Source organism: Netta rufina (genome assembly GCF_964035555.1).
Source record: "Netta rufina genome assembly, contig: SUPER_36_unloc_1, whole genome shotgun sequence".
Classification (NCBI taxonomy): Eukaryota; Metazoa; Chordata; class Aves; order Anseriformes; family Anatidae; genus Netta; species Netta rufina.
The window spans coordinates 28,819-48,275 of NW_028168924.1; the positions used below are offsets into that span (position 1 = coordinate 28,819).

The window sequence follows — 19,457 nt, forward strand, 5'->3', positions numbered from 1 at the left end:
CATCCCCTTTTTTCCACCCCCCCACCCTCTCTAGGGCCCCCCCGGGGGGGGCAGCTTGCCGGTGATCTTGTTGGCCCCCTCCAGCAGGGCGTTGTGGATGTCCTTGGCGCCGGCGATCTGCGCCTTGATGAGGGGCAGGTACTGGGTGTAGGGGAGGCTCTCGCCCCCCCCCGCCGCCCCCCCCTCACCCTTGGGTGCCGCCGGCACCAGGGCCGGGGCGTGCTTGGCGCTGTCGAAGCTCTGCGAGAGGCACTCGTGGGCCAGGCGCTGGGGGGGGGGGGGGGGGGGAGAGGAGTTAAATGGGGGGCGGGAACCCGGGGGGGGGTCACCCCCAGGGACAAGGGGATGGGAGGGGGTGAAGTGGAGGGAGGGGGTGGAGGAGGGTGGGGGTTGGAGAAGGGGTGGGGGAGGAGGAGGGGGGGCACTGAGGTGGGGGGGAATGTAAAGAGGGGGGGGTCCCCGAGGTTGGGGGGGGGGGTGGAAGGGGGGGGTGTCCCCGTGAGGTAGGGGGGGTTTCTCCAAGTTGGGGGTGTCCACGAGGTCAGGGGGGGTGGCGGAAGGGGGGGGGGACACTCACAAGGCAGAGCTCGAGCTGGTCGCACAGGGCGTAGAACTCCTCCAGGCTCTTGTCGAAGCGCTGCAGGGCCCCGTCCGCGCTCTTCCTGCAGCGGGGGGGGGGGTACGCGGTCATTGTCACCCCCCCGGTGCCCCCCCACCCCCCCCGATGCCCCCCCCGTCATCACCTGGGGGGTACTGGGAGGGCTGCGGTGGGAACTGGGAGGCGCTGGGACAGCGCAGGAGGGCACCGAGGGGCTCTGGGGGGGGGCTTTGGGGGGGGGGGGGGTTCGTGGTGGTGGGGGGGGGAATTTTAGGGGGTGTAAGCCCCCCCACACTCACTGCCCGTTGTCGATGTTGGAGTTCTGCACCAGGTTCTGCGCCGCCACCTTCATCAGCGTCTGGGGGGGGCAAAAAGGGGCTGGGGGGGGCAAAAAGGGCTCCCGGGGGGGGGGGAACCCCAGGACCCCCCCCCCCCACCACCCCCAGCCGGCACCGCCCCCCCCCTCCCCCCCCCTCCAGGAGCCCCGCTAAGCGCTGGCCACGCCCATTTCGGCGGGAGGTCACGCCCCTTTTCGGCCGCCAGGCCACGCCCCCTCCCCTCGGCGCCAGGCCACGCCCTCCGCCTCAGCGAGGCCACGCCCCCTCCAGCCGCCAGGCCACGCCCTCTCGAGCCTGCAAGTCCCTCCCTCCCCACAGCCAGGCCCCGCCCGTTTCGGCTCCGGGCCCCGCCCCCTTTCGGCGGCAGACCACGCCCCCTCCCGGCGGCAGGCCCCGCCCACCTGCAGGCTCTCCTTCAGCTGGGGGATGAGCAGCCGGAAGCGCTGCACGGGGTCGAAGTCCTGCGCCTGCGCAGCCGCCACCTGCGCCGGTAACGGCGGCCCGGGCCCCGCCCCCTGCGCCGGCCCCGCCCCCGGCGCGAGCGGCGGCGCAGGCGCACTGGGAGGCCCCGGCCCGGGCCCCGGCGGCGGCGGCTGCTGCGGGGGAGCCGCCATGCTCCCTCCTCGCCTTCCGCTTCCTGCCGGGAAGTGACGTCACGGCGGGGGGGCCTTCCCGGGGCGGCTGCCCGCGGCGCTGCCTGCGCAGGGCCGAGCCCCGCCATGGCGCCCACCATCCAGACGCAGGCGCAGCGGGAGGAGCCGGGCCACAGGTACGGCGCCCCCCCGTGACGTCACGGCCGTGACGTCAGCGCCGTGACGTCACGGGGGACCCCGCCGTGACGTCACTCCCCCTCCCCCCCCCCCACAGGCCCAGCTCCCACCGGACGCTGCCGGAGAGGTGGGGGAGGGGCTCCGGGACCACGTGGGGGGGAGGGGGCGGGGGCTACAGGGGAGGGGGCGGGGGCCTGGGGGGCCGGGGTCGGGGGGGGGAGGGGCACAGGGTCTGGGGGGGGGGCACGGAGGGGGGAGGGGGTCCCATAGAGTCTGGGGGCCCAAAAGTGGCCTGGGGGGGTCCTGAAGGGTCCTGGGGAGGTCATGGGGTCCTTGGGAGGGTCCTGGTTGGGGGGGGGGAGCTGCGGTTGTGGGGGGTGTTCTCAGGGTCCGGGGGGGGGTCATGGGGTCTGAGGGGGGGTCTCAGGGTCCGGGGGGGGGATCCCCAGGGTGGGGGGGGGGGGTCTCAGGGTCCTGCGGGGGGGGGTCCGCAGGGTCGCGGCCCCCCCCCCCCGACCACGGTGCGCGCAGGTCGGGCGTGGTGTGCCGGGTGAAATACTGCAACAGCCTCCCCGACATCCCCTTCGACCCCAAGTTCATCACCTACCCCTTCGACCAGAACCGGTACGGACGGCTCGGGGGGGGACGAACGGCTCCGGGGGGGGGGGGGCCCCGAAATACGAGGGGGGGGGTCATTGTGTGTGTGTCCCCCCCCCCCAGGTTCGTGCAGTACAAGGCCACATCGCTGGAGAAGCAGCACAAGCACGACCTGCTGACCGAGCCCGACCTGGGCCGTCACCATCGACCTCATCAACCCCGACACCTACCGCATCGACCCCAGCGGTGAGCCTGGCTTCCACCCCAAAAAAAGGGTGGTTTTGTTTTTGTTTTTTCTTTTTTGGGGACACACACACACGCGCGCGCACACAATGACACCCCCCCCCCCCCCCGATTTGTCTCCGTTCAGTGCTTCTGGACCCAGCGGATGAGAAGCTGCTGGAGGAGGAGATCCAAGCACCCACCAGCTCCAAGAGGTAATGGGGACCGTGGGGGGGGGGCACCCAAATATTTTGGGCTGGGGGGGGGGGCTACGTCACCCCCTGTCCCACCCCCCAGGTCACAGCAGCATGCCAAGGTGGTGCCATGGATGCGCAAGACCGAGTACATCTCCACCGAGTTCAACCGCTACGGCGTCTCCAACGAGAAGCCCGAGGTCAAGTGAGTCTGGGGGGGATCAGAAGGAGGGGGGGGCGCACCCCCTGCCCCTCCCTGTGACCCCCCCCACGCTGCTGTGCCCCCCCCCCCAAAAAAAAAAGGATCGGCGTCTCGGTGAAGCAGCAGTTCACGGAGGAGGAGATCTACAAGGACCGCGACAGCCAAATCGCCGCCATCGAGAAAACCTTCGAGGACGCCCCAGAAAGCGGTGGGGAATTGGGGGCTGGAGGGCATGGGGGGGGGGGGGGCACGTTGGGGACCCCCCCCGGTGTGGAATTTGTCGGGGCTGAGCCCCCCCCTCCCACTCCTCAGATCACGCAGCACTACAGCAAGCCCCGCGTCACCCCGGTGGAGGTGATGCCCGTGTTCCCTGACTTCAAGGTAGGGATTTATGGAGGGGAGGGGGGAGAAAATTGAGGGGTGGGGGCAGCTTTATCACGCCGCCCCCCCCCTAAAAAAAAAAAATAAAATAGATGTGGATCAACCCCTGCGCCAAGTCATCTTTGACTCGGACCCGGCGCCCAAGGACACGAGCGGCCCCGCAGCGCTGGAGATGATGTCCCAGGCCATGATCAGGTTTGGGGGGGGGTCACAGCAAAGGGGGGGGGCACACACAGAGCCCCCCCCAACCCCCTCCAGCCCTGTTAACCCCTTGCTGCCCGCAGGGGGATGATGGACGAGGAGGGGAACCAGTTCGTGGCCTATTTCCTGCCGGTGGAGGAGACGCTGCGCAAGCGCAAGCGGGACCAGGAGGAGGAGATGGACTACGCCCCCGAGGATGTGTACGGGGGGGGGGCGGCACAGGGCTGGGGGGGGTCTTACAACACGGGGTGGGGGGGGGGGCCCTATAGAGCCCCCCCAAGGCTGTGACAGAGAAGCCAAGGGCGAGCTGTGGATTTCTGGGGAGGCAGAAAACCAAATTTGGGGGCGGTTTGGTGGCGGGGAGGTGGGTTTGACAACCCCCCCGCTTTATTTTTATTGCCCCCCCCCCCCCCAGGTACGACTACAAGATCGCTCGGGAGTACAACTGGAACGTGAAGAACAAAGCCAGCAAGGGCTACGAGGAGAATTACTTCTTCATCTTCCGCGAGGGTGACGGCGTCTACTACAACGAGCTGGAGACCAGGTGGGGGTCCGGGGGGGCCAGAAGGGGCCGGGACCCCCCCCAAAAAAAAAAAAACAACAAGAGAGGGGTCCTGACACTCCCGGGCTCCTCTCAGGGTGCGGCCTGAGCAAGAGGCGGGGCGCGGGCGGGGGGGTGCAGTCGGGCACCAACGCGGTGCTGGTGGTGAAACACCGCGACATGAACGAGAAGGAGCTGGAGGCACAGGTGAGCCCCCCCCCCGTGCAAAACAGCTTTTTGGGGACCCCCCCTCGGCTTTTTGGGGCTCCCCCCGGCCTTTTGGGGCCCCCCCCCGGGGGGAACTGAGCCCCCCCTGCCCCGGCAGGAGGCGCGGAGGGCGCAGCTGGAGAACCACGAGCCCGAGGAGGAGGAGGAGGAGGAGAATGGAGGCTGAGAAGGAGGCGCCAGGCTCCGGTAAGTGTGGGGGGGGGGGGGCTTTTTTTTTCGGGGGGGGGGCCTCCCGCTACACCCCCCCTCCGATTTGTTCCCCCACACTTCCTTTTCCAGACGAGGAGCGGGAGAAGGGCAGCGAGAGCGAAGGGGCCGGGAGCGGCGAGGAGGAGGAGGAGGAGGCCGAAGGCTCCGGCGGGGGGGGCGGCGGCGGTGGCGGCAGCAGCAGCGAGCAGGGGGGGTCGGCGCGGAGCGAGGACGAGGCCGAAGAGGAGGAAGAGGAGGAGGAAGAGGAGGAGGAGGAAGGCTCCGGAGGGGGCGGGGGGGCAGCGCGGCGGGGGGGCAGCGCCGCCGCCCGCCGCCGCCCGCGACCAGGAGGAGATCTTCGGCAGCGACGACGACGAGGAAGAGGAGGAGGAGGAAGAGGAAGAAGAAGAGGAGGAGGAGGAAGAGTCGGAGGGGGGGGGCAGCGAGGGGGGGGGCGCCCCCCCGCAGCCCCCGCCTCAGCCCCAGCGAGGCCTCGGAGGAGGAGGAGGAGGAGAGCGCGAGCGAGGCGTCCGACTCCTCCAGCGACTGAGTTTTTGGGGGGAAAAACGCCACTTTTGGGGGTGTTTTTTTATTTTGGGGGGGAAAAAAAGCCCAAAAAAAGACCAGTTTGGTTTTTTTTTGTTTTTTTCTCTTTAATAACGTAGTCATGGTTACCAGCCATAGTCATAACAAAAGTTATTCATAATAAAATGTATCTAAAATAACGCTTCTATCTCCGGGGCCGCGGCGCTACGGGTACAAAGGGGGGGGGGGCATGGGGCACAGGGGGGGGCTGTACCGACCGGGGGGGGCCCCCCCCCCTTCCCGGGCATCGCCGTGTACCTAAAGCCTGGGGGGGGGTCACCCCCGCGCCAATCCCCCCAAAAAACGGGCACCGAGGGGCTGTACCCCCCCCCCCAAAAAAAAAAAAACAGACACGGGGGGGGTTTTCCCCTCCCCAAAATGGGCACGGGGGGGGGCGTGGTGATGTGGAGCCCCCCCCCCCTTCAATGTGTCGTCCCCCCCCCAGCTTCATGGTTTGGTTTGCCGGGGGCAAATAATATTAATATTAGAATAATAATAATAATAAGGAAAGAAGGAAAAAAAAAAAAAAACAAGAAACCAAAAAAACGGGGAATTATTAAAAAAAAATTAAAGGAAACCCGGCCGGGAGAGCCCCCCCCCCTGCACGCAGCCCCTGTAGTGTTCACACACAGCCCCCCCCCGGCAAAGTCGTCGCCCCCCCCCCAGGGAGCCCCTCGGTTGCTTTATTTTTTGGGGGGGGGGGGGTGCCCCTGATTTCCCCCCCACACTCATAAAGATGCACGGGGAAAGGTGGGGGGGGGCCAGGGGGGGTTGGGGGGGGCACGGTCACAGCGGGGGGGGGCAAAGAGGGGCGCGGAGCCCCTGCGGAGGGGGGGGCAGCGTCAGATGGTCGAGGTCTTGTCTGTGCCGTCTGCGGGGGGCAAACGGGGGGGGGGGGGGTCAGGAGGGGAAGGAGGCTTCTTCCCCCCCCCTCCCTAGAAGCCCCCCACACCTAAAAAAGTATTAAACCCGTGCCCCCCCCGGGCTCACCCCCCAGCGCGTGCTCCGTCATGCTCAGGCACAGCGACTCCAGCGTGGGGTTGATCTCCAGGTCGGTGCCGGGGAGGGGGCAACTCTGCGAGGGAGGGGGGGGGGGGGGGGCAGAACAAATTTTTAAAAAGGCTTTTAGGGTTAGGAGGGGCTCAGGGCTTTTTTTTTTTGCCCCCCCCCCCCGGACTTACCCTGGGGGAAGGCGAGCAGGGCCTGGGGCGAGGGGTGGACGGGCAGCGAGTGGGTGCGCTGCACCGCGCTGCGCCCTGCGGCCCCCCCCGCTGCCGAACCACAGGCTCTGGGGGGGGGGAGAAATACTTTATTGGGGGGGGGGCAACGGGGGGGAGGAGGACCCCCTCCCGGCCCCAAAAAGCCCCCCCAAAAAGAGCCGAAGAGCCCAGCACCCTGAGCACCCCCCACCTTGTCCCTCAGTGCCCCCCCCCCGCTCCCTGAGTGGCCCCCCCCAAAAAAAATGAACCCCAAATTTCCCCAGGACACCCCCGCCATCCCTCAGTGCCCCCCCCCTCCCGCCAGGACCCCCCCCCCCCACCCTCCCCCCCCATTAAAACCCTCCCCAGATCCCCCCCAAATCACCGCAACATTGGAGCCCCCCCACCATCGCCCCCCCAAAAAATTACCCCCAATATCAGACCCCCCCCATCACCCCCCCACCCTCTAACCCCCCCCAAACGCCCTCCACCACCCCCCCTCCCCCCCCCAAAAAAAATCTGCCCCCCTCCCCCACCCACCTGGCGGCCCTGGGCGCCGAGGGGAGGGGGGGGGGCCGCCGAGGGGGGGTCGCGGGGCCGGGCCCCCCCCCGCAGGGCCCAGCAGCCCCAGGCGGGTGGGGGGCAGCGCGCGGGGGGGCAACGCAAAGGGGCGCTGCCCCCGCCGCCCCCCCGCCCCCCCCCCCACAGAGCCAGCTATGGGGAGCGAGTTGGAGCCGAAGGCCCAGCTGGGGGGGGGCAAATAAAAAATAAAAGGGGGGGGGGTGTGAGGACAGCACCCCAAAATCCCCCCCCCCCCCCGTACACAAAGCGTTCTGGGGGGTGGCCCAGGGTGGAAATGGGGAGGGGGGAAGGGGGAGGAGGGGGGCAGGGAAATGGACGGAGGCTCCCCCCCCCCCCAAAAAAAAAAAAATGGGGGGGGGGGAGGCAAGGGGGGTCCCTGGGGGGGGTGGGGGGCATGGGAGGGGGGGGCAGGTTCAAGGGGGCGGGTCCCAGGCTTTGGATGGGGGTCCCAGGCTTTGGGGGGGGGCCCAGGCTTCGGGGGGGGGGCACCTAGGGGCAAATCCAGCCCCGAGGGTTCCCGAGGAGGGCAAACGCAGCACCAAGGGGGACAAATTGGGGTACGGGGGAGGGGATAAATGAGGCCGGGGGGGTCAAAGGCTGCCCCCACCCCAACCTGGGGGGTCCCCGCGTGCCCCCCCCCGCGCCCACCTACCCTTTGGGGGGGCGGTAGCCCGGGCCCTCGAGCGGCACCTTCTTGGGGAAGGCGCGGAGCAGCTTCAGGACCTGCTGCTTCCAGGAGAGGAGCCTCTTCTTCTGCGTCTCCGTGAACGCCTGGGGAGGGGGGGGGGCAGCGGTTTTTTTGGGCCCCCACCTCCCCCAAAAAAAAATAAAAAAAGAAATCGAATCAATTCTTAGCCCCCCCCCCTTCCCCTTATTACCTCGTGGCTCAGGCACTTCTCGAGGAGCTGGAGGTAACTGGTGATGTTCTCCTCGTCCGGCCGCGACACCAGCAGCTGGGTGCACACTTTGGGGGGGTCAGGGCACCGTGGGGGCCCCCCCCCCCAAAAAAAAACCCACCCACATGGCCCCCCCCCACAGCCTTACCTTTGCCCATCACCCGGGTGAATTGCCCCGGGATGTCCCCGTCGGGAACCGGGGCCGCGGGGGCCTCGGGGTCGGCGGCCGGGTGGGGGGCGAAGGCGTCGGCGGCCCCCGGGGGGGCAGCAGCGGCGTCGGGGGGGGCGCGGTGTTGGCGGGGGGGGCCGGGGGGGGGCCGGAAAGCCTTGATGGGCGTCACCATGATCTGCTGCAGCTCCTGCAGCGCCGTCCACAGGTTGCCCCCCTCCAGGATGTCCTGCGGAGTGTGGGGGGGGGGGGGACACAAAAGGATCGGGGGGGTCAGGGCTGCCCCCCCCCCAACCCTGGGGGCAGCAGGGAGGGGGGTAGGGGCCCCCCCGCACCTTCTCCAGCGCCTTGAGGACGCTCTGGCGCTCCCGCAGCTTCTGGATGCTGAGGGCGATCTTGTGCCGCGCGCCCTTGGTGACGTTCTTGGGGGGGGGGGGGACACAAAAAAGGGACAGGTAAGGGCCGTCCCCAGCCTGTTTTTGGTGGGTTTCTTTTATTATTTTTTTTGAGGGGGGGGGGGCGCCGCTCACCTGCGACTCGAGGTGGTGCTCGGTCAGCGTCATCATCTCCTCGTAGGTCATCTGCGAGAAGAGCGCCGCGTACTTGTGCAGCCGCAGGCTCTTCAGCCACGAGGGGACATCTACGAGAGGGGGGGGGCAGCCAGCAAGGTGACGCCTCGCTGGCCCCCCCCCCAAAAGCTCCCAGGCCCCTCCAGGACCCCTCCTCCCCCCCAAAAAAAAACCTTTCATGCCGCTGCCGTCCTCCTGGAAGGTGTTGCGGCCGCCGGGGGGCTCCTCGGTCTGCTCGCTGCCCGACGAGGCCACGCTGCTCTGCGGCGACAGGGGGGCGTGCTCGCCGAAGGGGGGGCGAGGAGGAGGGGGGGGGCCCCCCGGCTCCTCGCCCCCCCCCCCCCGGCCACTCGCCGCCCCCCTCCCTGGGGGCTGCCGGGCACCAGCGACAGGGAGCGCTTCAGAGGGCTGGGGTGCAGCTGGCAGGGCAGCGCTGCGGGGAGGGGGGGGGGAAAAGTGGGGGCTAGCCCCATTTTCCAGCCCCCCCCACACCTCCTGGTCCCCCCCCAACCTGCTGTGTCCCCACCCACAACCTCTTGTTCCCCCCCCAACCTCCTGCGCCCCCTCCTTGTCCCCGCGCGTCCCCATTTTGGCCCCCCAGTGCCCCCCCCACTCCCTATCACCCCCCCCCCCCAATTCATCCCCGCTCCCCAAGACACACAAGTGACCCCCCCAACCCTCAGACATCCCCTCTGCCCCCCCCCACATCCCTTCTGCCCCCCCACACCCCCTCTGACGCCCCCCCAACAGCCCCCCACATCTCCCCCTTTTTTCCCTGCCCCCCCAGCCCCTCAGACAACCCCTCTGACCCCCCCACACCCCCCTTGACCCCCCCACAATCCCTCTCATCCCCCCCACCCCCTCTGACCCCCCATACCCCTCTGACAGCCCCCCAGCCCCTCTGCCCCCCCACACCCCCTCCGACCTCCCTCATACCCCTCTGACCCCCCGCAGCCCCTCTGACCCCCCATCCCCCTCCAACACACCCCCACCCCCTCAGCCCCCCCCTTTTCCCCCTGCCCCCCCCCCCCTCCCTCCACTCACCCGCGCCCCCCAGCCCATTCCCACCACTGCCGGCGGCGGGGGGGGGGTGGAACGGGGGGTGCCCGTTCTCCCGGGGGGGCCGCCTCAGGCCACGGGGGCCCGATTTCGGGGGGCCCGTGCTCGGGCCAGTCGTGGGGGGCGCGCCGGGGGGGCGGCGGGGGTGGGGGGCGGCGGCGGGGGGGGGGGGTGGAGGGGGGGCGGGAGGCGCAGCGGCGGCGGCGGCATCGGGGCGCAGGGGGGGCGCGGGGGGGGCGCCGGCCAAACGCTCCTCCAGGTGGCCCAGCCACAGGGCCAGGGCGCTGCGGTCGTCCAGGGTGGTGGCGGGGTGGATGAGGGCGTAGGAGAGGAGCTGGCGGCTCTCCTCCACGCAGCGGTTGCTCTCGATGGCGTAGGCCAGCACCTTCTGCAGCCTCTTCATGTACTCGGCCTTGGCGGCGGCGTTGCCCGGCTGCAGGAGGGGGAGGTGGGCCAGCAGCAGGGCCACCGCCGCCTCCGCCGGCTCCTGGGGCCACTGGCTGATGGCGGCTGGCGCGGGGGGAGAGGGGAGAAAAGGGTGAAAAGCTGGGGGGAGGCGGCGAGGGGAGGGGGAGAAAGGGGTGGGAGGGGCGGTGGGGTGCGGCAGAAGGGGCTGGGGGAGGTGGGAGGGGGGGAAATGGGGGTAGAATTGGGGGGAGAAGGTGGGCAAAAAGTGGCGGGGGGGGGCTGGGGGTGGTTGGAGGGGGGTTGGGGAGCACAGCGAGGAGGAGGGGTTGGGGAACGGAGGTAAAATCCTAAATCCTAAGGGACCCTAAAAGGGACCCTAAAAGGGACCCTAAAAGGGACCCTAAAAGGGACCCTAAAAGGGACCCTAAAAGGGACCCTAAAAGGGACCCTAAAAGGGACCCTAAAAGGGAAAGAAACCCTAAAAACCACGGGGAGCCCCCTTGGAGGGCCTTGGACATGAAGCACAGCCCCGAAGCTGTGCCCGAGCCCCATGGGGGTAACCGGGGGCCGGTTTGAGGGGTGCAGGGACCCAAAGTGGGGAGAAACGATTGGGAAACGGGGTTAAAACTGGGGTGAAAAGCTCCCCAAAAAGCAGCAGGGGGGAACTGGGGCTGGTCGGAGGGGAGCGGGGGCCTGTTGGGGGCAGAAAGCATCCAGGAAAGGGGCAAAAATCACGGCGCAAACTAATTCCGGTGCAAATTAGGGTGCAAATTAATTCCGGCGCACATGACGGGGCCGCTCACCGGCACTGTTGGCCTCGGCCTCGAGGAGGTGGATGTCGGCGCAGTCGGCCAGCGAGTGCTCGAGGCAGAGCTGCAGGAAGCGCGCCTGGGTGCGGGTGACGCGCTTGAGGAGCGAGAGCAGCGCCACGGTCTGCTCGCACTCGTTCCAAGCCTTGAACCAGCCGGCCACGATCCCCACCTGGTCCCGGAACATCATGGCTGGAGCCACCGGGATGGGGGGGAGGGGGGCGAGGCGGAACCGGCCGGGCCCCCCCTCCTTCACATGGCGCCGCGGGACGGCCCCGGGAAAAGCTCGGAAGCCCCCGGGGCCGGGGAGGGCATCGGGTGGGGGGGGGGTTGGGGTGGGGGGGGGGGGGTTGTGGGGGTGCCGAACGGCTGCGGCCGGGTCCCGGCGGCGTCGCCGTGAAGCCGCGAGAGCCCCGGAGGTGCCTGCGGAGAGAGAAAAGAGCGGCGGTTACCGGGGGGGGGGACGGATGAGGGGGGGTGGGAGAGGGGGGGGGCACCGGGAATGGGGATGGGGACCCCCAAATGGGGAGCGGGACCCCCCCCCCCCGTGGAGAATGGGGACCCCGATCCTGGTGTGAACGGGGTCCGGGGACCCCCCCCGGTGACCACGGGGACCCCCGGGCCCAGGAATCGAGAGCCGGGACCCCCCCGTTGGGCCCGGGACCCCCCCCCCTCGGTGAGCACGGGAACGCCCCCCGGTGGGAACGGGGAGCGGGGACCGGGACCCCCCCCACAATCGGCGGGGGGCGGTCGAGAGCCGCGGGGGTCGCCCCGGGGGCCGCGGGGAGGGGCCCGGGGCCGGGGGAGGGGCGCGGGACCGGGGCGCGGGGCCTAGGCCCGGGCCCGCCCTCACCGGGCCCGCACTCACCGCCGCCGCCGTCGCCGCCGCGTCAACGTCAGCACGCACGCTGCGTCACCGCGTCGTCCCCCCCACACACCCCTCCGCGCACGCGCCCCCCCTCCTTTTCCGGCATCACCCAATGGGAAGCGGCCGCCGCCTCGCCGCCCCGCCCCCGGCTTCCCGATTGGGCGGCGGGGCTGCCAATAAGGAAGGGGGCGGGGTTTAGCGGGGAGAGGCCACGCCCCCCGGTCGGGTTAGCCGTGAGTGGTGCGAGGGGGGCGGAGTCTGTGAGGGGGCGTGGTCAGAGCGCGCGGGGAGGGCGTGGCTTGAGAGGGCGGGGCGGGGCCGGGCGGGAGGCGGGCGCGGCGGGGCCGGGCGGGGGCGTGGCCTCGTGGGGGCGGGCGTGGCCTCGCGGGGTGGGCGTGGCCAGGAGGGGGCGGAGCTCCGCAAGGGGGCGGAGCCTGGGGCCGGAGCGGAGCCGTCGCCCCGGTGCCGGTGTCCCCGCGCCCCCCCCCCCCCTCCTCCTCCCCCCCCTCCCGGTTCCCTCCGGCCCCCTCCCAGCCCCCGGCTCCGCTGCACGGGAACGGCCCCGCCCCGGCTGCGGCTCCGGGCACCGCCGAGACCCCCCCGGTACCGGCATCGCCCCCCCAGCACCGGCATCGCCCCCCCAGTACCGGCATCGCCCCCCCAGCACCGGCATCGCCCCCCCCAAACCGCTACCGGCACCCCCCCTCCGGTACCGGCCCCCTCCTCGACACCAGCACCCCCCCCCAGTACCGGATCCCCCCCCCGGTACCGGATCCCCCCCGCCCCCCCGGTACCGGATCCCTCCTCCCGGTACCGGAACCCCCCCCGGTGCCGCCCATGGGCCCCCGGTGGGGCGAGGCCTGAGCGGTTCCCGGTCCCCCCCCCCCCCCCCCCCCCTCCCCGGGAGCCGCGATGGGAGCGGCCGTGGGCTGAGCCCCCTGCAGGTACTGGGGGGGGCACCGGGAGGGGGGCGGCGGGGGGGGGAAGAGGGGTGGCGGGGGGGGGATGGGCGGGACTGGGCCGGGCTGGGTGGGACTGGGGTGTGCTGGGATGTACTGGGATGTGCCGGGCCTCAGTGGGCCTTACTGGGATGTGCTGGGCCTTGCTGGGCCTTGCTGGGATGTACTGGGCCATATTGGGCCGTGCTGGGCCTTGCTGGGATGTACTGGGCTGTACTGGGCCTTACTGGGCCTTACTGGGCCTTGCTGGGATGTACTGGGCTATGCTGGGCTTTGCTGGGATGTACTGGGCTGTGCTGGGCCGTGCTGGGCCGTACTGGGATGTACTGGGCTGTGCTGGGCTTTGCTGGGATGTACTGGGCTGTGCTGGGCCTTACTGGGATGTACTGGGCTATGCTGGGCTTTACTGGGCTATACTGGGCCTTGCTGGGCTGTGGTAGGCTTTGCTAGGCTCTGCTGGGATATTCCGGGCTGTACTGGGCACTGCTGGGCCTTACTGGGCTGTACTGAGCCTTACTGGGCTATACAGGACCTTACTGGGCCTAACTGGGCTGTCCTGGGTGTTGCTGGGCTGTGCTGAGCTTTACTGGGCTGTGCTGGGCTATACTGGGCCCTACTGGGCTGTGCTGGGCCCTGCTGGGCTGTACTGAGTCTTACAGGGCTCTGCTGGGCTGTACTGGGCCTCGCTGAGCTATTCTGGGCCTTACTGGGCTGCACTGGGCCTTACTGGGTGGTACTGGACTGTGTTGGGCTGTGCTGGGCCCTGTGGGGTTATACTGAGCCTTACTGGGCCGTGCTGGGCTCTGTTGGGCCTTACTGGGTGGTACTGGGATGTACTGGGCTGTTCTGGACCTTACTGGGTGGTACCAGGTTGGACTGGGATGCGTTGAGCTTTACTGGGTTTTACAGGTCTATACTGGGTTGTGCTGGACCTTACTGGGCTGTACTGGCTTGTCCTGGGCTGAGGCTGTGCCGAGCCTTACTGGGTTGTACTGGGCCATACCAGACTGTGCTGGCCCGTACTGGGTCATGCTGGCCTGTACTGGCCCACACTGGAACGTATTGGGTTGTAGTGGGCTTTACTGGGCTTATACTGGGGCAGTTTATATTTGCGTGTGCTGGTCCGTCCTGGCCCCTTCTGGTTTGTACTGGGCTGTACTGGGCCATTCTGCACTATACTGGTTTGTGCTGGGTCATACTGGCCTATACTGGCTTATATTGGGTTGTGCTTGTGGTGACTCTTACTGTTGTGCTTGTGGTGACTCTTACTGGGCCATACTGGGCTGGGCTCTACTGGGCCACACTGGAATGTACCGGGCGTTGCTGAACTGCACTGGTTTGTACTGGGCTGTGCTGGGCCATACAGGGTGCTATTCCAGGCCTTACTGGGATATACTGGGGTGTACAGAGCTGTGTTGAGCTGGACTGGTGCGTACTGGTGCGTACTGGTGCGTACTGGTCCGTACTGGCCCATCCCCTGTCCCTACAGGCCCCGCCACGAGCCCCAGACGGGACCGAGATGGAGCTGTGAGAGGAGGTAACGGGGCTGGGGGGGGGCGCACGGGGGGCAATGGGGTCACACAGGGGGCAATGGGGTCACGCGTGGGGTCACACACGGGATCGGGGGGTCGCACACGGGATCCCGGGGTCATAGATGGGGTCACGCACGGGATCACAGCCCAGGACTGCACACGGGGTCCCGGCGTTGTGCACGGGGTCACGTACGGGGTCAGGGGATCACACGGTATCAGGGGATCGCGCACAGGATCCCACAGGATCGTGGGGTTGCACGTGGGATCAGGGGATCACACGGGATCAGGGGGATCACACACGGGATCTCAGGATTCTGGGGCTGCACGTGGGATCGGGGGACCACACAGGATTGGGGGATCACACAGGGGATCTCACAGGATTGTGGGGCTGCACATGGGATTGGGGGATCGTACATGGGATCACACAGGATCACGGGACTGCACATGGGATCAGGGGATCACAGAGGGGATCGGGGGATAACATAGGAACACACAGGATCATGGGGTTGCACGTGTGGGATCAGGGGATCACACAGGGGATCTCACAGGATCGTGGGCAGCACATGGGATCAGGGGATCACACACGGGATCTCACAGGATCGTGGGCAGCACATGGGATCAGGGGATCACACACGGGATCTCACAGGATCGTGGGCAGCACATGGGATCGGGGGATAACATAGGAACACACGGGATCACGGGGTTGCACGTGTGGGATCAGGGGATCACACGGGATCGGGGGATCACACAGGGGATCACACGGGATCACGGGGTTGCACATGGGATTGGGGGCTCGCACATGGGATCAGGGGATCGCACAGGATCAGGGAATCAAACACGGGATCAGGGGGTCGCGCACGGGATCGGGGGCTCACACGGGATCAGGGGCTCGCCCTGCGGCCCGATCCTGCCCCCCCGGCCCCATCCTGACCCTCCCGCCCCCCCCTCCGCCCCGCAGGCTCCACCGCCCGCCCCCCGTCCGCCGCCCCCCGTCCCCGTCCCCCCGGCGCCGCCGGCGGAGGATGGCGAAGCTGCTGGTGCCGCTGGTGGTGCTGGGGGCGGTGGCGGGGGCCCAGCGCTGCCCCCCCCGCTGCCTGTGCCCGGCGGCCGCCCCCAGCCCCACGCTGCTGTGCGCCCGCACGGGGCTGCTGGCGGTGCCCCCCAGCCTGGACCGCGGGGCGGTGGAGCTGCGGCTGGCCGACAACTTCATCGGGGCCGTGGGGCGCGCCGACTTCGCCAACATGAGCAGCCTGGTGCACCTCACCCTGTCCCGCAACGGGCTGCGGCGCCTGGCCCCCGGCGCCTTCGCCGACCTGCGCGCCCTGCGCGCCCTGCACCTGGACGGCAACCGGCTGCCGGCGCTGAGCGGGGCGCAGCTGCGGGGCCTGGCCAGCCTGCGGCACCTCATCCTGGCCAACAACCAGCTGGCTGCCATCGAGCCCGCCGCCTTCGCCGCCTTCGCCGCCACCGTGGAGGACCTGGACCTGTCGCACAACAACCTGCCGGCGCTGCCCTGGGAGGCGGTGGCCGGCATGGCCAGCCTGGCCACGCTGACGCTCGACCACAACCTGCTGGAGCGCGTCCCCGCCGGCGCCCTGGCCGGCTTGCCGCGCTTGGCCCGCCTGGACCTGACGGCCAACCGGCTGCGGGCGCTGCCGCCGGTGCCGGGCCCGCCGGGCCCCAGCTTGGCGGCGGGCGGCAACCCGCTGCACTGCAACTGCGAGCTGCTGTGGCTGCGGCGCCTGGCGCGGCCGGACGGGCTGGAGAGCTGCGCCTCGCCGCCGCCGCTCGCCGGCCGCCTGCTCTGGGCCGTGCCGGAGGAAGAGCTGGCGTGCCGAGCCCCCGCCATCGCCGGGGCGGCCGCCAGCCCGGCCGCCGTGCTGGAGGGGCAGCCGCTGCGCCTGGGCTGCGCCGCCGCCGGGGACCCGCCGCCGGCGCTGCACTGGCTGGGCCCCGACGGGCGGCTGGTGCAGAACGGCTCGCGGCGGGCGCTGGGGGCCGACGGCTCGCTGCAGCTGCGGGTGGCCACGCTGCGGGACCACGGCGCCTTCACCTGCGTGGCTTCCAACGCCGCCGGCGAGGCGGCCGCCCGCGTGCAGGTGGCCGTGCTGCCGCTGCCCGTGCCCCGGCGGGACGGGGAGGGCGAGGGCGAGGCGCAGCCCGGCCCCGAGCCCTCGGACATGGCCCGCGCCGGGGGCAACGAGTCGCGGCCGGCGGGCGAGCGGCGCATCGTGGCGGCCGAGCTGACGGCCTCCTCGGCGCGCATCCGCTGGCTGCCGCAGCGCCACGTGCCGGGGCTCCGCATGTTCCAGATCCAGTACAACAGCTCCCTCGACGACTCCCTCGTCTACAGGTGGGGGCCGCCGGGCATTACGCGGGGCTGCTGGGCCTGGGGGGGGGGGGCTGCGGGGCGTGGGGTCTGAGGGTGTTTGGCAGCCTTTCATTTGGCAGCAGGCAGCGTTGCACGGGGCCGTGGGGTGTTGCACGGGGGTGCACGAGGCCGTGGGGCGTTCCATGGCGTCACACAAGGCTGGGGGGCTTTGCATCGCACGGGGTTGTGTGGGACTGAGAGATGTTGCAGGGCGTTGCTCAGGGGTGCACAGGACCCTGTGGTGTTGCAGGGCATCGCCCAGCACCGCGCACATCCACAGGGCGCTGCACCAGACCGCAGGGGCGCGCAGGGGTGCGATGGGGACCCCCCCCCCACTCCCCAAACCCACCCAAGTCCCCCCCCCACACCCCGCAGGCTGCTGCCGCCCTCCAGCCGGAGCTTCGTGCTGCGGGACCTGGCGGCGGGGCGCGAGTACGACCTCTGCGTCTCGGCGCTCTACGCCGAAGGCTCGGCCGCGCCGCCCGCCACCCGCGCCCTGGGCTGCGTCCGCTTTGCCACGGCCGGGGGGAGCCCTGGCTGCGCTGCCCCCCGGCCCCATTTCCTGGGGGGCACCGTCATCATCGTCATCGGCGCCGCCATCGCCGCCTCCGTCCTCGTCTTCATCCTCATCCTCACCGCCCGCTACAAGGCCGCCCGCCGCCTGCCCGCCGCCAACGTCGCCAGCGTCTGCTCCCAGACCAATGGCACCCACAGAGCCCCTGAGCCGGAACCGCCGCCCCCGCCGCTGCCCCCGCCGTCGGCCCCCCCAGCACCTCCGGTACTGGCACCCTTGGGTGCTCCCGGGGGTGCCCGGGGGCTTTTTCCCAGCCACAGCTACCCGCGGCGCGCCCGGACTCGGCGGCACGGCTCCCTGCCCCGCCTCGACGCGCCCGACGCCCTCCCCACCCTGCGCCCGTCCTTCGGCAGCACCCACTGGATGCTGGAGAGCACCGTCTAAAAGGGGGGTGGCTGGGGAGGGGGGGGGCAGCACCCTAGGGTGCTCGAATGCAACCCCGAGGGCTCCCAGGCACCCTTGGGTGCCCAACCGGGTGCTTGAATGTGGCGCCCGGGGTGCTCCTGAGCACCCTTGGGTGCCCCCTGGGTGCTTGGACGCAGCCCCAGGTGCTGCCGAGCACCCTTGGGTGCCAGCACACGGCCCCCCTCCCCCTCCAACCTGCCCCCACCCCGGGAGCCCGAACACAGCCGGCGGTGCCCGCACCCCCCCTTGGGTGCCTCCCTGCAGCCCCCCAGCACCCTTGGGTGCTGCTCTGGGGAGCGGGGGGAGGTGGGCAGAGGGCCCCCACCTGCATCCGTGGGCCTCCCACGCGCTCCCCTCATTGGTGTCCTTGTGCCCCCCCCCCTTTCCTCACCGCCCCCCCCCCCCCGGGGTTGGGGGCACCCGTATGCAACCCGGCGCCCACGCGAGTGCGCCCTGCCCCCCCCCCCACCTTTACACCCCCCTCCCCAAATCCCATCCGTGTCCCGTCCCCACCCCCCCACCCCCCGCGGTGCCTTTGGCCGGGCGGCGGCGGCGGGGGGGCCCCGCACACGCCACTGACATGTCTGCACAGATGACACGAGACCCGCAGCCCCCCCCCCTTTCTATCTGGCTGGTCTGGATAAACCCGCGGGGGTCGGGCCCCCCCCGCAAATACCCCCCCCCTCAGCCCTATTTACCCCCCCCACCCCAAAAAAAAAAGCCCCTTCAATTTGCCCCACCCAAACCCTATTTGTCCCTCCCCCAACCCCACCCACCAGCCGCCCCCCTCCCCCCCCCCCGGGCCCCCCCCCGGCCCGCCGCAGTGTTTAACACAAGTTTTTACATTAAAAACCTGTGCCCCCCCCGCCCGGGGCCATTAAAACCTTTTGTGTGCGAAGCGGGAGCCGCTCTTCTGTGGGGGGGGGGGGGGGGGCGGGTACGAGGTGCTAAAAAATGCCCCCCCCTCACCCAGCTGAGGTGGATTCGGGGACATTTGGGGACATTTTGGGAACATTTTGGGGTGTGGGGACACCTGGGGCCTGACCTGGCCTTGTGCAACCCCCTCCCCGTGCGTCAGCAGCCCCAAGGGCCCGGCCTTGTGTGTGCCCCCCCCCCCGGGTCCCCATGGCTGGGAAGGGCCCAGCTGGACCCAGTGAGGGGGGGGGGGGACACAAAACCTGTTGGAAAGGGGGGGGGGGGATACCTGGGGACTTTTTGGGAAGGGGGGGCACAGCTGGGGCCCTTCCCAGGGCTGCTGGGGCCTGGGGCAGGTGGGGCCGTTCCCAGGGAGGGGGCTGTGTTTTGGGGAGGGCGGGGGGGGCACCTTGGGGCGATAAATGGGGGCGGCAGCAGGGCCGGGGCCGAGCAGCGATGGCGGTGCCGGTGCTGGTGGCGGTGCTGGCAGCGGTGCTGGCGGGGGCCGGGGCCCAGTGCCCGACGGCGGCCGACCTGCAGCGGGTGAACAGCACCCGGGTGTGCGCCGAGCTCTTCACCGACGACAGCCCCTACTACGACCAGTGCTGCGGGGGCAAGTCGCTGGTGGTGGAGTGCGGCGCCGACGCGCCCTACGTGCCCTGGGAGTGGTCGGGCAGCGTCTCCTCGCTGGTGGTGGGGCCCCGCTGCCAGCTGACCGTCTGGGCGCTGCCCGGCAAGCACGGGAAGATGAAGACGTTCGGGCCGGGAGCGGTGCCACGGCTGCAGGAGGTGCGGCGGGGGCTCTTTGGGAACTGGAACAACGCCATCCACGGGTACTACTGCAAGTGCAACTGAGGGGGGCGGTGCAGGGCAGCAATGCGGGGCAACGCCGGCCGCGGCGCGTCAACGAGAGTCAACGTGAGTCAACGCGCACCAACAAGAGTCAACGCGAGCCACCACACGTCAACCGGAGTCCGCACAAGGCAGCGTTGGCCACCAAACATCAGCATGAGGCTACACGAGTCACCAGTGGCCACCGCACGTCACCACGAGTCAACGCTGGCCAACGCAAGTCAACACGAGTCAAGGCAAGTCA

The 19,457-nt window shown here is 69.9% G+C and overlaps 5 protein-coding genes across 5 annotated transcripts; 3 read left to right on the plus strand and 2 right to left on the minus strand.

Moving 5' to 3' along the window:
* Nucleotides 1–12: 12 nt before the first annotated feature.
* Nucleotides 13–1,680, minus strand: MED29 (mediator complex subunit 29). Its single transcript, XM_084307068.1, has 4 exons — nucleotides 1,338–1,680; nucleotides 898–956; nucleotides 578–662; nucleotides 13–267 (listed from the first exon to the last, which is right to left on the minus strand). Exons 1-4 carry the CDS (start codon nucleotides 1,548–1,550, stop codon nucleotides 31–33), a joined length of 594 nt encoding a protein of 197 aa, XP_084163194.1. The 5' UTR covers nucleotides 1,551–1,680; the 3' UTR covers nucleotides 13–30.
* PAF1 (PAF1 homolog, Paf1/RNA polymerase II complex component) lies at nucleotides 1,602–5,011 on the plus strand (the record flags this gene model as incomplete). Its single annotated transcript, XM_084307070.1, is given in 21 exon segments — nucleotides 1,602–1,705; nucleotides 1,804–1,833; nucleotides 2,238–2,330; nucleotides 2,427–2,499; nucleotides 2,501–2,549; nucleotides 2,674–2,740; nucleotides 2,823–2,924; nucleotides 3,023–3,119; nucleotides 3,121–3,129; nucleotides 3,234–3,302; nucleotides 3,395–3,410; nucleotides 3,413–3,497; nucleotides 3,587–3,703; nucleotides 3,919–4,047; nucleotides 4,142–4,148; nucleotides 4,150–4,251; nucleotides 4,370–4,426; nucleotides 4,428–4,458; nucleotides 4,552–4,793; nucleotides 4,795–4,908; nucleotides 4,910–5,011. Coding segments are annotated over 21 exon segments (1,641 nt in total). The 5' UTR covers nucleotides 1,602–1,655.
* An 874-nt stretch (nucleotides 5,012–5,885) lies between these two features.
* On the minus strand, nucleotides 5,886–11,059 carry SAMD4B (sterile alpha motif domain containing 4B). The gene is given in 18 exon segments (XM_084307069.1): nucleotides 5,886–5,917; nucleotides 6,037–6,121; nucleotides 6,229–6,319; nucleotides 6,321–6,334; nucleotides 6,786–6,821; nucleotides 6,823–6,991; nucleotides 7,480–7,598; nucleotides 7,706–7,791; nucleotides 7,872–8,121; nucleotides 8,228–8,314; nucleotides 8,423–8,532; nucleotides 8,635–8,800; nucleotides 8,802–8,822; nucleotides 8,824–8,894; nucleotides 9,506–9,581; nucleotides 9,583–9,678; nucleotides 9,681–10,030; nucleotides 10,732–11,059. Coding segments are annotated over 18 exon segments (2,052 nt in total). The 5' UTR covers nucleotides 10,928–11,059; the 3' UTR covers nucleotides 5,886–5,888.
* Nucleotides 11,060–12,503: 1,444 nt separating this feature from the next.
* LRFN1 (leucine rich repeat and fibronectin type III domain containing 1) lies at nucleotides 12,504–17,425 on the plus strand (the record flags this gene model as incomplete). The annotated part of the gene is made up of 4 exons (XM_084307057.1): nucleotides 12,504–12,549; nucleotides 14,054–14,101; nucleotides 15,055–16,449; nucleotides 16,843–17,425. The coding sequence occupies exons 3-4, from the start codon at nucleotides 15,119–15,121 to the stop codon at nucleotides 17,423–17,425; spliced, it is 1,914 nt and encodes a 637-aa protein (XP_084163183.1). The 5' UTR covers nucleotides 12,504–12,549; nucleotides 14,054–14,101; nucleotides 15,055–15,118.
* Nucleotides 17,426–18,817: 1,392 nt separating this feature from the next.
* On the plus strand, nucleotides 18,818–19,216 carry SYCN (syncollin; the record flags this gene model as incomplete). Its single annotated transcript, XM_084307055.1, has 1 exon — nucleotides 18,818–19,216. The coding sequence occupies one exon, from the start codon at nucleotides 18,818–18,820 to the stop codon at nucleotides 19,214–19,216; it is 399 nt and encodes a 132-aa protein (XP_084163181.1).
* Nucleotides 19,217–19,457: the final 241 nt, after the last annotated feature.